Source organism: Dendropsophus ebraccatus, chromosome 3, assembly GCF_027789765.1.
Source record: "Dendropsophus ebraccatus isolate aDenEbr1 chromosome 3, aDenEbr1.pat, whole genome shotgun sequence".
Lineage (NCBI taxonomy): Eukaryota > Metazoa > Chordata > Amphibia > Anura > Hylidae > Dendropsophus > Dendropsophus ebraccatus.
The window spans coordinates 171,673,406-171,690,025 of NC_091456.1; the positions used below are offsets into that span (position 1 = coordinate 171,673,406).

Below are 16,620 nucleotides of genomic sequence, written 5' to 3' on the forward strand. Positions count from 1 at the left end.
AGTGATACTACACACCCAGCAGAGGGCGCAGTGACACTAGATGCACGGCAGAGGGCGCAGTGACACTAGATGCACGGCAGAGGGCGCAGTGACACTAGATGCACGGCAGAGGGCGCAGTGACACTAGATGCACGGCAGAGGGCGCAGTGACACTAGATGCACGGCAGAGGGCGCAGTGACACTAGATGCACGGCAGAGGGCGCAGTGACACTAGATGCACGGCAGAGGGCGCAGTGACACTAGATGCACGGCAGAGGGCGCAGTGACACTAGATGCACGGCAGAGGGCGCAGTGACACTAGATACACGGCAGAGGGCGCAGTGACACTAGATACACGGCAGAGGGCGCAGTGACACTAGATGCACGGCAGAGGGCGCAGTGACACTAGATACACGGCAGAGGGCGCAGTGATACTACACACCCAGCAGAGGGCGCAGTGACACTAGATGCACGGCAGAGGGCGCAGTGACACTAGATACACGGCAGAGGGCGCAGTGACACAAGATACACGGCAGAGGGCGCAGTGACACTAGATGCACGGCAGAGGGCGCACTGATACTAGATGCACGGCGGAGGGATCTGTGACACTAGATACACGGCGGAGGGTGCTGACGGCGGAGGGTGCTGACAGCAGCCGCGTAGCTGAGTCCCCCATCAGTTGGACAGTGATAAGAGGTGAGCAGTAGGGGGCGCAAGACAACTTGATACTAGTTTATACCGTGGAAATATGATCGCACAGTCCAGTACCTGACATCTCGGCGGACTTCCGGTGGGTGTAGCAGTATGGCTGACTTCCGGTCCTGAACGGTACACGTGGGTGAGCTGGGGGGCTGTGACACTGTGCTGGTCTCTGGGGTTATGTCACACAGGTGCGTTCTGCCGCTTTCAGCACCGTTCTGGAGACCTGTGTCAGTATATAGGGGCTTTATGATTGGTAACTGGGTGATAGTGGTAAATATAAGCCTTTACCTGGTCTGGGCATACATACACACCTGTCCTGCCCATACACATGGATGTCTAGCATAGCTGAGTGTTCTCTGTGGGGAGGGGTAAGCTGCAGCCTGTTACTGTGGCTTATATCTCCCTAAACAAAGGGGTTGATGATGATTTTTCATTACACTCCTAGTCTCTACTAGCATCATCTGTGGGTGATCATTCCGGAGACCCATGTGTCACGTGATCCCTCAGATAGACGGGCACTGATGATCCCATTGGTCACGTGATCCCTGAGATTAGCTGGTACCTGAGATCTAGCATTGGTCACATTAGCTGGTAACTCTGCTCCCCCATGGGTCACTCACATGATCTCTGAGATGAGCTGGTACCTCTATTCCCCCCCCATGGGTCACATGATCTCCTAGATGAGCCAGTACCTCTCATCTCCTGTGGGTCACATGATCTCTTAGATGAGTGGGCATCATTAATCCCCCATGGGTCACGTGATCTCTTAGATGAGCGGGGATCATTGATCTCCCATGTGTCACATGCAGGGCTGTGGAGTCGGTAAGCCGCAGCTGCAGAATTTTATCAGGACTCACTCCAACTCTTACTCCCGACTCCTGCTCCTTCATAAATGGCCAGTCATATACCAGGGGAGTTATGTATCACACTGGCTCAGCAGCTTCTCCCTATTGTCCTACATGATCCTGGGGCGACTTCTGAGGGAATAAAGGAATACTGTATATAAGGGTACAAACCCACACACCGTATACACAGCAGATACGCAACAAATACGCAGCAAATACGCAGCAGATTTGTTGGTACAGATTTGATGCTGTGTTCAGTTATTTAGATATAATCTGCTGCGTTTTTGCTGCGTATTTGCTGCGTATTTGCTGCGTATCGCAGCAGTAAATACGCTGCTTATACGGTGTGTGGGTTTATACCCTAAAGCAGATTCTCCTGTGTGTGCAGTGGATGCAGCCAGTCTCCAGCCTCCATGTCCTGAACTACTCACAACTAGACTAGATGGAGCAGGTGGTCTTTTCCTGCTGACAATCTTCTATGTTTCTAACTAAATATTCACCATACACACACAAACACTGCTAACACTGCCAGATACCTGTAATAGAGGTCAGCTATAGTGATATACAGGGGGTCACTGTGGGTGTGGGGGCACGCCATAGCATATACACACAGCCTGCTGCAGCCATAGCATACATACATACACACACACACACACACACACAGCTTGCTGCAGCCATAGTACATACACACAGCCTGCTGCAGCCATAGTACATACACATATAAATCAAAAAATATATCTACTACGGATACTTGGGGAAAACACCATTAAAACTATTACTTTTATTAATACAATTAAAATAGAAACACCCCACAAACAATTAATACCATATGCTGGCAAACACAAAGTACAGGTGTAATTCCACAAGGTCACGCACCAACCACGTGGCACTCCTGGACCCTTATCCACACCAAGATAATGAATGCGGTAGAAAAAGTAAAAAGGTACGATCTCACCCATTCAGTTGTCCAAATCCTTCATGGTGTGTCACTCCATGGTCCAGTATACAGCAGGAGTATACACTCACAATTAGCAGGCCTTCTTTTCTCTCCCTATACGCCCCTAAATACGTGTGTGTGTATATGCGATCCTACCCCTGCTCGCACAGGGTCTGTCGGGGCACTCGCCCTAATAAGGGCGACCCCTGCCCCGATCTATCCTTTGAAATCCAATCCCTATAGAAACCCTATAACTGCCTCCCTAGGGTTTCTATAGGGATTGGATTTCAAAGGATAGATCGGGGCAGGGGTCGCCCTTATTAGGGCGAGTGCCCCGACAGACCCTGTGCGAGCAGGGGTAGGATCGCATATACACACACACGTATTTAGGGGCGTATAGGGAGAGAAAAGAAGGCCTGCTAATTGTGAGTGTATACTCCTGCTGTATACTGGACCATGGAGTGACACACCATGAAGGATTTGGACAACTGATGCAGCCATAGCGTGCACGCGCACACACACACAGCCTGCTGCAGCCATAGCACACACACACACAGCCTGCTGCAGCCATAGCACACACACACACACAGCCTGCTGCAGCCATAGCACACACACACACACACACACAGCCTGCTGCAGCCATAGCACACACACACACACACACAGCCTGATGCAGCCATAGCGTGCACGCGCACACACACACAGCCTGCTGCAGCCAGCATATCCAGCATCCAGGAAGAGAACAGCACAGATCTCCCCCTGGCCCACACACACAATGGACTCTCCCAGCTCAGAAACAAGCTGCCAAATAGTGACCCACAACTTTTCCATGACCCCCCTTATGTAATAGGGCCAGTGTTCTATTAGAATGTTGCATCATATATATTGATGAGCATAACTTATAAAATTCATATCAAAACTCAATTCTAAATTGTTCTAAGATTTTAAAGCTGGAATCGGAGTCGGTGCATTTTTTCCGACTCCAGCCAAAACTAGCTCTGACTCCGACTCCACAGCCCTGGTCACATGATCCCTAAGCTGAGTCGGTACTGATGCCCAGCACCTTCTCTATACTCTTTTGGTGGTACTCTTATGTTGCCCTTATAGCAGTTTCATTAATGCACTTATAGCTTTTACCTGTTTAATACCCACCATAGCCTCTATAAACCAGCGTTGTGTTTTCCTCCTCTACAGCGATTATACTGAAGGATTCCTATGTCCGTTATCTGTGTATATTTAATTTGTCTGGTGTGCGCAGGTTCCTGGATGCTGATTGGCTGGAGGTGAAGCTTTACGCTCTTTGCCATGTCTATGGATGTTGCGTTTCTGGGTACGGGGTCCGCCTACCCATCACCCTGCCGGGGGGCTTCTGCCGTGGTCTTTCGAACAGAGGGGGAGTGCTGGCTGTTTGATTGCGGGGAGGGCACCCAGACCCAGTTCATGAAGAGCGCCCTCAGGGCAGGTAAGGAGCTGAAGTGTACAGCAGATTCCTGTAGTCCGGCACACCGCTGCCCACTGTTCAGACCCTCCCGATTGCTAGAACCAATGGAACCACTCGCTAAGCGCATCCCCTCTTGCTTTGTCCTTATTGCAGCAGACGGACCTCCATAGGGTTCTATGGGACTGTCTCCTGCAGTGCGATGAGAAGAGCGCAGCCTGGCGCTTCTCTTCACTCATTCGAAAAAACTGAACACCAATCACAACTTTTCACATGGCTTTAGAGCAGTGCTTCTCAATTCCACTCCTCAGGCCTCACCAACAGGTCATGTTTTGAGGATTTCCTTAGTATTTAACAGGTGATATAATTATACTCAGTGCATCAGGTATTCTCACAGGTGTTCTTTGTATGGGATATCCTCAAAACATGACCTGTTGGTGATACCTGAGGACTGGAATTGAGAAGCACTGCTCTGGAGCATGTCATAAGTTTTTTTAAAGGGACAGGTACACTTTTAAGGCTATGACTACACATTGACAGGTGTCTTGTGACAGCAAGTCACAACTGAGTTGTGCGACCAAAAAAACATTTGTGTGACTTGTTTGTGAGATGCTCTCACTCCATTGTATTAGAGTCGCAAGCAGGTCGCAGCCGCACATGACTTGCGTTGAGGTCAATGGTGGCAAAGTCTTTTAGAAGGCGCTCTAGCTGTGAAAGAGAGGAAGACAACTTGTATAATATCTAGTTATTTAATATATACAGTATATATATGTATGGGCTGTGCATATATTGTGTGTGTGTGTATATATATATATATATATATATATAATGTGTACTGTATGTATGTATGGGCTTTGCATATATTTTATATGTTTATAATTATTTTAGTTAATATATATATGGGCTGTGCAGGCTCTATAATTATTTACCGAGCAGCTATCTTCATCACCTCTGTAATCCCTGGTAGTGAAATGTGAGCCTGAGGGAGATAATCTCTGCATCCTGCTCCCTGTGCTGCCTGCCGCCCATTACATTTTACGATGTGTGGCTATCACAGCTGTCACCAGCTCCGCTGAGCCTGGCAGCTGCAGGATCCAGTGACAGCTCTGCGCCAGCACCTTATGGGATAAAATAAGAATTTCAGGGCTTCTCTATTGGGAGATAGATATTCTTGGTTACTTGTTCCGCCCTGAATGACTTATTTATATCTTGTAATTTCATTCAAGATTCCAAGTAAGTTTATTAACATTTAATTCTGGAGGACCTGTCCTGTGTTGCATTGCATAGACTAGGTGTAATGCTTCATGTCGCCTTAGGTGGCACTGCAGCGAGATTGAGAGCTAACTGCCAGGATTCCTCTCAGATCACAGCTGATCACTTTATGATCAGTTTATTGGCAAGAGAGCCTCTTAACAAGGGATTTTCCAAAGTGGAGCACCCTTTTAAAAAAATTTTCAAGTTGGTGTGACTTGAAATTTAATCTATAGTAAAGGGCCTTTTACACATTGTCCAGGAGCGTTGCGTTGCAAGAAACGCTCCTGCTGCCGATGATCGGGCGGCTAAAAGTGACAGCGATCAGCTAAAGACGGGGGAAACACCTGATCCTTGGCTGATCGTGTCTTTAGAACATGCTTCAAAATATATCACTGTCGGCCTATACTTACCTAGTGCGTTGCTGTGTGATCCGGCATCCTGTTCTCCGGCTCTCCTGTCCAGCCACTATATCATCAAGTTCCACCCCCACCAGAATCATTAATAGCTGGAGGAAGCAGGGCCTTAAGACAGAGGCTGGACGGGAGAGCCCGAGAGGAGGAGGATGCTGGATTGTAGCAGCCCATTAGGTAAGTATGTACTGCTGTGTGATCTGGAAACTGACAGCACGGATATATACTTACAGGGATTGTTCATGTAGCCTAATGAGATATATATATATATATATATATATATATATATATATATATATATATATATATAAAATCTCATCTGGCCCCATCCTCCCCATACACAGGAATGTTCGGCACAGCTGAGCGTTTCTGTGTTCTCTATAGGAGGGGTAAGCCATAGCCAGACAGATCTGATGACGGCTTGTCTCTCTGAGAACAAAGAGGTTGGATGTTGATTTTCCATCAAGCCCAACCCCATATGTCCACTGATATCATGTCAGAGGACTGTACAAAGAGCCCCATTCACCTTACACTGATGGCCGAACCCACCACGAGCAGCAGGTACCACCAAAAAGTGTATGGGAACCTTAAATTGCTGCTACAATATTTCAGCATTTGGGGCCCCACCTTCAAGTTTGCCCAGGGCCACATTTAGTCTAAAACCGGCCCTGCATATATATATATATATATATATATATATATATATATATATATATATATATTTAATTTATTTACATGATTAATAAGTGATGAGGTATACCAGCCGCAGCAGGCTTTAGGACCATATGGGATCCCGGCTTGGAAAGGGCGCAGGTGTCCGATAAACCACAGATTAAAGCGGTTGTTTCATGGAAAGGATATTTATTAGGGTCACGACGCGTTTCGGCCGCCAAGTAAAAGGTGGCCTTTCTCAAGTTTTACAAAAACATACTGAGGGACAGGGGTTTAAATGATGTATGGTATGGCATGAATGAAATGTCACTTCCGGGGCGGCGTTCATAAATATAAATAGTGCCGCAGGTGTATATATATATAAAATAATACAGGGAGCCAGTACAAAAACATGATATCTGTGACATATATGGACAAAGATTACATAAACTTACATTACCTGGGAGTTCCGAAGGTCAGCGTCCGGATCCGGCATAGTCACGTGAGCGGCCAGGCGTCCTTACGTCATTACGCTCGTACGTTGCGGCATCACGTGATTCCGGAGTTCCAAGGACGTGGCAAATGGGAACTGCGTAAGACATGTTTAAGAATAGCATGATAACGAAAAAGGAGTTTTTCCTTTTTCGTTATCATGCTATTCTTAAACATGTCTTACGCAGTTCCCGTTTGCCACGTCCTTGGAACTCCGGAATCACGTGATGCCGCAACGTACGAGCGTAATGACGTAAGGACGCCTGGCCGCTCACGTGACTATGCCGGATCCGGACGCTGACCTTCGGAACTCCCAGGTAATGTAAGTTTATGTAATCTTTGTCCATATATGTCACAGATATCATGTTTTTGTACTGGCTCCCTGTATTATTTTATATATATATACACCTGCGGCACTATTTATATTTATGAACGCCGCCCCGGAAGTGACATTTCATTCATGCCATACCATACATCATTTAAACCCCTGTCCCTCAGTATGTTTTTGTAAAACTTGAGAAAGGCCACCTTTTACTTGGCGGCCAAAACGCGTCGTGACCCTAATAAATATCCTTTCCATGAAACAACCGCTTTAATCTGTGGTTTATCGGACACCTGCGCCCTTTCCAAGCCGGGATCCCATATGGTCCTAAAGCCTGCTGCGGCTGGTATACCTCATCATTGACTGTACGACTCCCTTGGACGTACCCCGGCAGGAGCTGCGGTGTTCTACCTATTATGCCTGATATAGAGTTGTGCCTATAATTCAGCACAACTCTACTAGGTGAGTGCTACACCTTTCTTTCCCTGTGTTTGCTACTCTTATCATCTTTTATTGCACCAGGAGGCGCCCCCACCCCTCCCCTTCTTCTTTCCTCTCCATGATTAATAAGTCTCACAGATTGAAACACCTTGGTGTTTCGTTGGTTTTATGACCCATAGAATTTTACTATGATTAAATATAGTGTAAGTTGTATCAGAACTAGAATTCACATTGCTATTTGGCGATGTGATTATTCAGCATCAGAAAAGCGTTGCCACTTTCTTGCAGAGACAGCAACACTCTTGTCTGCAGTTTGGGTGCAGTTTTGCAACTCTATTCCATTGAAGTGAATGGAGCTTAAAGGGGACCTGTCACCCCGGTGAAGCCCACCCGACCACCAGCTGGAGCCCCTTATACTTATCCCCCTCTCAAAGTCCCAGACCCTGTCCTGCCGCCGAAAAATCCCCGCCGAAAGCCGTGGGTGCGCTCACCAGAGATGAGTCCGAAGCCCATAGAGAATGACTGGAGCAGTGATTCTATATGGGCGTCAAACTGTTCTCTGGTGAATGCGCGCATGGGCTTCCGAGGGGGATTTCTCAGCGGCGGGGCGGGGTCCGGGACTGGGACTTCGAGGAAGGGATAAGTATAAGGGGCTCCAGAGGGGGGTCGGGCAGGCTTCACCCTGGCAGCCAGGTCTCCTTTAATGGCAAACCACACCTGAACTGGAAAAAAGAGTTCCGTTGTCTCTGGAAGAAAGAGGCCGTGTTTTTCTAGCGCTGGATAATCCCTTTAACTTTTTTCTACACCAGTGTTACTCGGACCCTGGCCATTTATCCCTTAGATAATTCATAAGATAGTGACTGCAGCATCTACATGGAATGAAAATCGGAAGGGGATCATACTAATACCACACTAAAGTCTCTGCAAACAAACTTTATTGCAAAAGTACAGATTCAGTGCTTCCATAACCGTAACAAACCATAGAGGTTACCAAGTAAATATGTTATTTATACTAAATATAAAGCATAAAAAGGAAATCCCAAATAAACACAATGCCCTTATCTAGAAACAGCACCACTCTTGTCCTGAGGTTGAGTGTGGTATTGCAGCTCAGTTTCATTAAATATAGAGTCCTTAGGTAAGGGTTTACATAGGAGATGCTTACTGCTGGGGGAGATTCCCTCTTATAGACATTGCTAGGACATAATGGGAAGACTCTATATACATTATACAGGTTCACAGGGGTAGGGATCTACATAAGGACGTATGATGACGTATCCATAAGAAGTATAATGTAAATCCTTCCAGTTAATGACATTACCGCTCACTTCATTACCTGCAAAATAATCTATAACATTGTCATCAGTCAGAGCTTTATCCCACATATTTACATCAGTGATTTCTCCCACAAAGGAGTCAGACACCTGGAATCCTCCGCCATATGCATCTTGGTCCTGACCAATAATGATGAAAAGGCCAGTGTAGATCTGTGTATTCTCCATTCTATTTGCATTGTACTTCTCTCCATCAACCCACACCGCCCAGGCTTTAGAGCTCCATGTTGCACAGACACTTGTCCATTCTGTAAAATTATTACCATGCAAAAAATACTGATGTTTTATATTACTAACTAACTGCAAAAGTGTATTCACTGGATAATGCACAAGGAGAAAATTGTTGGGTTGTCTTGGAGTACCCAGTGAAAATAAGGAATATTCCCGGGTCAGATTTGAGTGGAATCTCATGCAGACCGTGGCCTCTACAAACGGGCCGGGAAGGTCTGGCCATAGCCGAACATAAGATGTTGATGACTCCTTTGGGAAAGCAAATAATTTCCCCATCATATCTGTGTAAGAATAGAAAACAATTAAAGTAATAATGTAATATTTTTAACCCCTTCCCACCACAGAGATGAAGTTTTAGTTTTTTCAGCCTATTTTTCTAAGAGCCATAACTATTTCTATAAACAAAGTAACAAAAGACAAAGGGGGAAAAGACAAAAGCGGGGGGAATCAAATATAGAGAAAGTCATACAGATATTTGGTAATATAGGTGTTTGGGCCCCTGTTGATTTTAGATAATATATTAGGATGGTTTCTTTAAATAACTTCATAATATCTATAAGGTTAGAAGTGGAAAGATATCAACCTACCTTCCCGGCCCAGAACTCCTGAGATCCACAATATCATCCAGATCAGCATCTTCTCAATGTCCTATGAAATTTAGTCTTGAAAGTAAAATATTTTAGGATATTTTGAATTCTAAGCTTCACCGAACTGGTTTCTAATGTGACCTGTACTTGGCTTGGCTCTTAACTTGATTAAAGCTGATAAGATTTGTTGGACATTCTGATGACATATAATTTCCTACTGATGACATTACATGACTGTTATGAGGGTCAAAATAAAAAGAGGAAACAAAAGGGAACGGCACATTATCAATGGCAGTTACCCCCCTTCTCCCGAGATCTCTCAGAATTTTCTATATTTCTATAACAATTTTACCATAAACTATATGTCAGGATAGGTAACTGGACGACAAAGGACAGGTGTATGAGGCGGTGCTGATAACTCTTTGGCTTTGTGCAGTGTGAGTGGAGGCGTCTTGCAGGAACATGGTTCCTTTGGACAGCTTGCCTCGCCTTTTGGCCTTCAGAGCTGCCTTCAATTGGTCTAAAAGTTCAATGTAATACCTTGCATTGATGTTGGAACCATTTTGAAGGTAGTCTGCTATCAGCATACCCTCCTAATGCAAGAACACAGACGCCATCACCTTAGTGGCTGATTTTTGCACCCTGAACCTCTTTGGACCAGGAGAACCACTGTGTCTCCACAGGTCTCATCCATAGTGACCAGTCAATCCAGGAAGTTCTTATTAGTCCGGAAATGCCAGGGATGCTGTCGGTGCCTCTGACAGGCCGGCCGTGCCGAGCACACGGCCTGGCATTTCACAGAACCCCTACCCCCTTGAGGAGGTGCCTCTGGACCCTCACAAAGACCTCTATATTTGGCAGGGTATAAGAAATGAAATTTTCCAACCAAATCAGGGACATGGAGATCCCAGGCAGTAACCCAAGTTCCCTCTTCTGGCCCATAACCTTTCCAATGCACCAGGTACTGTATAGTGTTACAGACCCTACAAGAATCTAAGATTTTTTTCCACCTCATACTCCAATTCTCCTTGTAAGACTAGTGGAGGATGTGGCAGACTAGGTACTGCAGACGGAATGTATTTTTTGAGTAATGATTTGTGGAATACAGGATGAAATTGTAGAGAACAGGGTAACTGCAGTTTGAATGAAACAGGATTACCAATTTCAACAACTGGAAATGGACCAATGTATGGGAGAGCAAATTTTGGTGAGGGCACACAAAGTTGTAAGTTTTTAGTGGATAACCAGACCTTATCTGCAAACATGTAGTCTGGACCAGGACAGCACTTACGATTAGCGTATTTGATTCGGACCACTTTTCCTGACAATGAGAGGCGTAACACCTAAGGTATTGTTCCAAGGACTTTTATTTTGGCACAGAAAATTTTGCACCCCACGTAGAGCTGGGCGGTATACCGCAAAAATACCGATACCGTCACTGGCGTCGGTTAACCGCCCTCAACTTAGCCAGGACGGTATCTGCGGTATTTTTGTACTTCCTGTCCCGTCAGAGCACACATGCGCGCCGCCCGGCATTAGCGCTGCACGTTATGTGCAGGGACGCCGGCATCAAAGCGGGAGGAGGAGGGGCAGCAGCAAAAGCTTACCTCCCGCCCCCCGCAAGTCCCGTCCAAGCGCTCGCTCTCCCCACCCGTCCGGTCCCACCTCACATGTCCAAGGCCCCCACCCCACTGGTCCGGTCCGGTCCCGTCCGAGGCCTCACCACCTCTCCTCACCCGTCCGAGGCCCCTACCGGTCCGGTCCTATCTGAGCGCCCCCCACATCCGGCCGGCGAGCGCTGCACGTGTGTGTGCCGGGACGCTGGCATTTCAGAGCTGGAGCTGGAGGAGCAGCACTTGGCGGCAGCTGTCCTGTAGTTCCCTCATTAACAGTACAGGAGTCTAGCATAGGAGGAATGGATGTGCTGCAGCAAGCAGGATGTCACACACAGCAATGTCTCCTATAGCTTATCCTGCCTGCTGAAGCCCATTCACTCCTCCTCCTATGCTACACTCCTGTACTGTTAATGAGGGAACTACAGTCATACACCCCTGCCCCCCCCCTGTACAGTCATAGACCCCTGCCCCCCCTGTACAGTCATACACCCCTGCCCCCCCCCCTGTACAGTCATAGACCCCTGCCCCCCCTGTACAGTCATACACCCCTGTCTGCCCCCCCTGTACAGTCATACACCCCTGCCCCCCCCTGTACAGTCATAGACCCCTGCCCCCCCTGTACAGTCATAGACCCCTATCCCCCCCTGTACAGTCATACACCCCTGCCCCCCCCTGTACAGTCATACACCCCTATCCCCCCCTGTACAGTCATACACCCCTATCCCCCCTGTACAGTCAAACACCCCTATCCCCCCCTGTACAGTCATACACCCCTGCCCCCCTGTACAGTCATACACCCCTGTCTGCCCCCCCTGTACAGTCATACACCCCTGTCCACCCCCTCCCTTTATAGTCATACACCCCCCCTGTATAGTCATACACCCCTGTCTGCGCCCCCCTGTATAGTCATACACCCCTGTCTGCGCCCCCCTGTATAGTCATACACCCCTGTCACCCCCCCGTATAGTCATACACCCCTGTTGGCCCCCCTGTATATAGTCATACACCCCTGTCGGCCCTCCCTGTATATAGTCATACACCCCTGTCGGCCCCCCCTGTACAGTCATACACCCCTGTCGGCCCCCCCTGTACAGTCATACACCCCTGTCGGCCCCCCCTGTACAGTCATACACCCCTGTCGGCCCCCCCTGTACAGTCATACACCCCTGTCGGCCCCCCCTGTACAGTCATACACCCCTGTCGGCCCCCCCTGTACAGTAATACACCCCTGTCGGCCCCCCCTGTACAGTCATACACCCCTGTCGGCCCCCCCTGTACAGTCATACACCCCTGTCGGCCCCCCCTGTACAGTCATACACCCCTGTCGGCCCCCCCTGTACAGTCATACACCCCTGTCGGCCCCCCCCCTGTACAGTCATACACCCCTGTCACCCCCCCGTATAGTCATACACCCCTGTCGGCCCCCCTGTATATAGTCATACACCCCTGTCGGCCCTCTCTGTATATAGTCATACACCCCTGTCGGCCCCCCCTGTACAGTCATACACCCCTGTCGGCCCCCCCTGTACAGTCATACACCCCTGTCACCCCCCCGTATAGTCATACACCCCTGTCACCCCCCCGTATAGTCATACACCCCTGTCGGCCCCCCTGTATATAGTCATACACCCCTGTCGGCCCTCTCTGTATATAGTCATACACCCCTGTCGGCCCCCCCTGTACAGTCATACACCCCTGTCGGCCCCCCCTGTACAGTCATACACCCCTGTCGGCCCCCCCTGTACAGTCATACACCCCTGTCGGCCCCCCCTGTACAGTCATACACCCCTGTCGGCCCCCCCTGTACAGTCATACACCCCTGTCGGCCCCCCCTGTACAGTCATACACCCCTGTCGGCCCCCCCTGTACAGTCATACACCCCTGTCGGCCCCCCCTGTACAGTCATACACCCCTGTCAGCCCCCCCTGTACAGTCATACACCCCTGTCGGCCCCCCCTGTACAGTCATACACCCCTGTCGGCCCCCCCCCCTCTATAGTCATACATCCCCAAATAATGACAAATGGTAATGATAATAATAATGATAATAGACTAACCACGGGTTGCTGCTGAGTGAGTTCTTTTTTACTTTTTTGATATCGCCAGTTTGGCATGGCAAGTGGGTGTGGTTTGTAAAAAGGGGCGTGTCATAATTATCGTTCAGTTATCGTCACCGCGGCTACATGTGCGATAAACCGCGATATTGATTTTGGCCCATATCGCCCAGCCCTAGCCTGGCCTCTTGATTTGTCCTGCTTTGTAAAGGCACTGCAAATGAGCGCCAATCACGCTGACCATTACTTGTTTGCAGGCGACAGATCTTTACGTCTAAAAGGACCTTATGAGTTGTCTAATGTGAAGTCTTATGTTTTGTCTGTCTGCAGGCAGAATCACCAAGATCTTCATTACTCACCTCCATGGGGATCACATGTTTGGCCTCCCTGGGTTCCTCTGTACTGTCAGCCTCCAGTGTGGCTCTACTCCCACTAAGCAGCATGTGGACATCTATGGCCCTGTGGGTCTAAGGAGCTTTATCCAGATGAGTCTGGAAGTGTCCAACTCCCAACTGGTTTTCCCATATACCGTCCATGAGTTGTTGCCTTCAGAAGATCAGTGCCCACCAGAAGAGTTCAGAGACTTCACCAAATATGCTGGAGACAGAAACCCGCCTTCATCGGAAGAGCAGATCATTGCGGCTGATCCTGCAGATGGGACCTACTGTCTCTTTGAAAGTGAACAGTTCACAGTAAAGGCTTTTAAACTATATCATCGTATCCCGTCATTTGGGTTTGTGATCGCTGAGAAGGATCGACCGGGGAAACTTGATGTCAATAAACTACGAGAACTCGGTAAGTTATTATACCGTTTGGAGTCCCCCCTCACTACACAGGGGTCACCCTATATGAGGACTTAACTGATTGTGTGGGAAATCCCTTATAAGTAGTAAACATAATTCCTCCGTGCCCCTGCAATGTCACTGATCATGGACCCCTGCCGTGCTTCCAAAGCTCCTGCGACATCATGGAGCTGGTCAGAATTGCCCACTCAGCCAATCAGTGACCTAGGCGGGACACTGCTGCAGTCACTGACGGGCAGAGTGGGTAGTTCTGGAGCCTGGGCGGTAAAAGAGAGCTGCTGACGCTGTACTGCAGGGCACGGAGATGGGTAAGTATGGCTTCTTTATTATCCCCCCCCCCCATAATAAAATTAAAGCAACTGCACCACCAGGTACATAACTTTTTCTTTTTTTACACTATCCGGTTGGTGCCGGAGTGGGTTTTTCAAAACTGGGCGGCGTTTTGAAAAAAAGGACCGACATGGTAATGTAAAAAAAAGTGATGTACCTTAAAGTACATTTACTTTAAAGGTCCAGGGTATAGAAGTTCCCCAGTATCCACCATACGGAGTTTGCATCAAATTTGTCCACATTAGGAGGTATCTGCAAGATGACCAATAGATCAAGATGTGATACTAATAGATATATTTTTTAAACCCTGTGATATAGGAAGTAAGGTTTTGGTTAGCATTCCACTTTAAGTCTTATTTCTGATCATGTTGTTTTTCCAGGCGTTCCTCCTGGTCCATTATATGGAAAGCTTAAGCTGGGTTCTGCTGTAACCCTTGAGAACGGACAGACCATCTCCCCCTGTGATGTGGTGGGAGACCCCGTGCCTGGTAGGAAGGTCTGCATCTTGGGAGACTGCTCGGGAGTTGCTGCATCGGGAGCCGCTCAGCTCTGTCAGAACGCTGACCTTCTCGTCCACGAAGCCACATTAGATGACGGTCAGATGGACAAGGCCAAGGACCACGGCCACAGCACACCAAAAATGGCCGCAGAATTTGCCAATTTGTGTAGCGCCAAGAAGTTGGTCCTGACTCACTTCAGTCAGAGGTACAAGCCCCCGGGACTGCTCAGCGAAGGGGATGAAGACGTGACTATTCTGAAGACGCAAGCGGAGAGCGTCTTCATGGGTCACAATGTGATTTTAGCCGAGGACTTTTTAACCATTAACGTTCCATTAAAAAAGCCTTCATAGGCAGCGTGCTGATATTATAGATTGTTGTATATTTTATATGTCTGATCCATCTGCAGGGTCTGTAATAAAACATCTGAAGCCCTGTCAGCATTGTTCAAAGTGTTCTGGTACTGTGGCCTAATGACACTATAGTGTCGCAACACGTAGTATAAAGCTGCTATAGTGCTGCATACTCACAGTATAATGACGCTCTGATAACTTGCTGGGTGCTGCAGTCGTGCTGATGTAGTTGCACCTGTCTGTGCAGGCTGGATGGGGAAAGGATATGGTAGCATTGAACATCATCTTATCCGAACAGAAATAATCCTTCCATCTTCTGCTCCTATGGTTTTGCACCAAGAAGCACATTTTTTCGAGAAACTGCAAAAATAAAACAAATAATACAATAAAAACTGGTTGTGTATATTACCTGTGTCAGCAGGATTTAGGTGTTCAGTATTAAAAGACCCATGATGAAAACCCCCTGACAGATCCTAATAAACGGGTCCGTGCATGGCGGACAGCTACAGGTGCACGTCCATAGTGCTGGCCGTGGCTCTGCTCTGTGCTAGTTTAGGGGACTGGAACTAGGTCTTAGAGGGGTTGTCCAGCAAAAATCTTTTTCTTTTAAATGAACTTGTTTCGCAAAGTTATATAGATTTGTAATTTACTTCTATTTACAAATTTCCAGCCTTCCAGTACTTATCAGCTGCTGTATGTTCTGCTATATTGATGCATTTTAGGATGCGTTGCCTTTATTTTTTGAGACATATATGGAGAGATGTATTGCACCTATAGTAAGGCTCTCTCTGTTGCTTAGAGCAACCAATCACAGCTCAGCTTTCATTTTACCAGAACAACATGAGACCTGAAAGCTGAGCTGTGATTGGTTGCTGTGGGCAACAGAGTCTCTCATTATAAGACGCCATATTGTGTATACCGGGATAATGTCATATATTTTCCGCACTATTTAGTGCAGAGCTGTATGACACAGCCCAGTATATCACACAGCTCTGAAGCCCGTGACCAGCACAGTACACGCCCCCAGCTGTGACAGGGATGAAGCACGCGCATGCGCAGTGACGAGACTACGCTCTGTAGTAAATCCTTCAACAAAGTTGTTCCCGCCCATGTCCCAGCTGTACACTCCCGTTACCATGGCGATATCGGCGCCCCTCCCATTTTGCATAGTCCACACTTTTCGATTTCATGCTGACCACACCCCCCGCTTCCCGCTTGCTTGTGACCACGCCCACCCTCCTGCTCAGTGTCCCGGATGTAGCCGCCGCTGGAGCTGTTGCGCACGCTCGACCCGGGAGGGTTTGTTGTTTGCGGCCTGCGCCGCTCGGAGAAGCCCGGGAGGTAG

At 48.0% G+C, this 16,620-nt stretch overlaps 1 protein-coding gene across 1 annotated transcript; it reads left to right on the forward strand.

Annotated features, from left to right (window-relative positions):
- Positions 1-611: 611 nt before the first annotated feature.
- ELAC1 (elaC ribonuclease Z 1) lies at positions 612-15,644 on the forward strand. Its single transcript, XM_069964792.1, has 4 exons — positions 612-675; positions 3,722-3,925; positions 13,623-14,087; positions 14,806-15,644. Exons 2-4 carry the CDS (start codon positions 3,769-3,771, stop codon positions 15,273-15,275), a joined length of 1,092 nt encoding a protein of 363 aa, XP_069820893.1. The 5' UTR covers positions 612-675; positions 3,722-3,768; the 3' UTR covers positions 15,276-15,644.
- Positions 15,645-16,620: the final 976 nt, after the last annotated feature.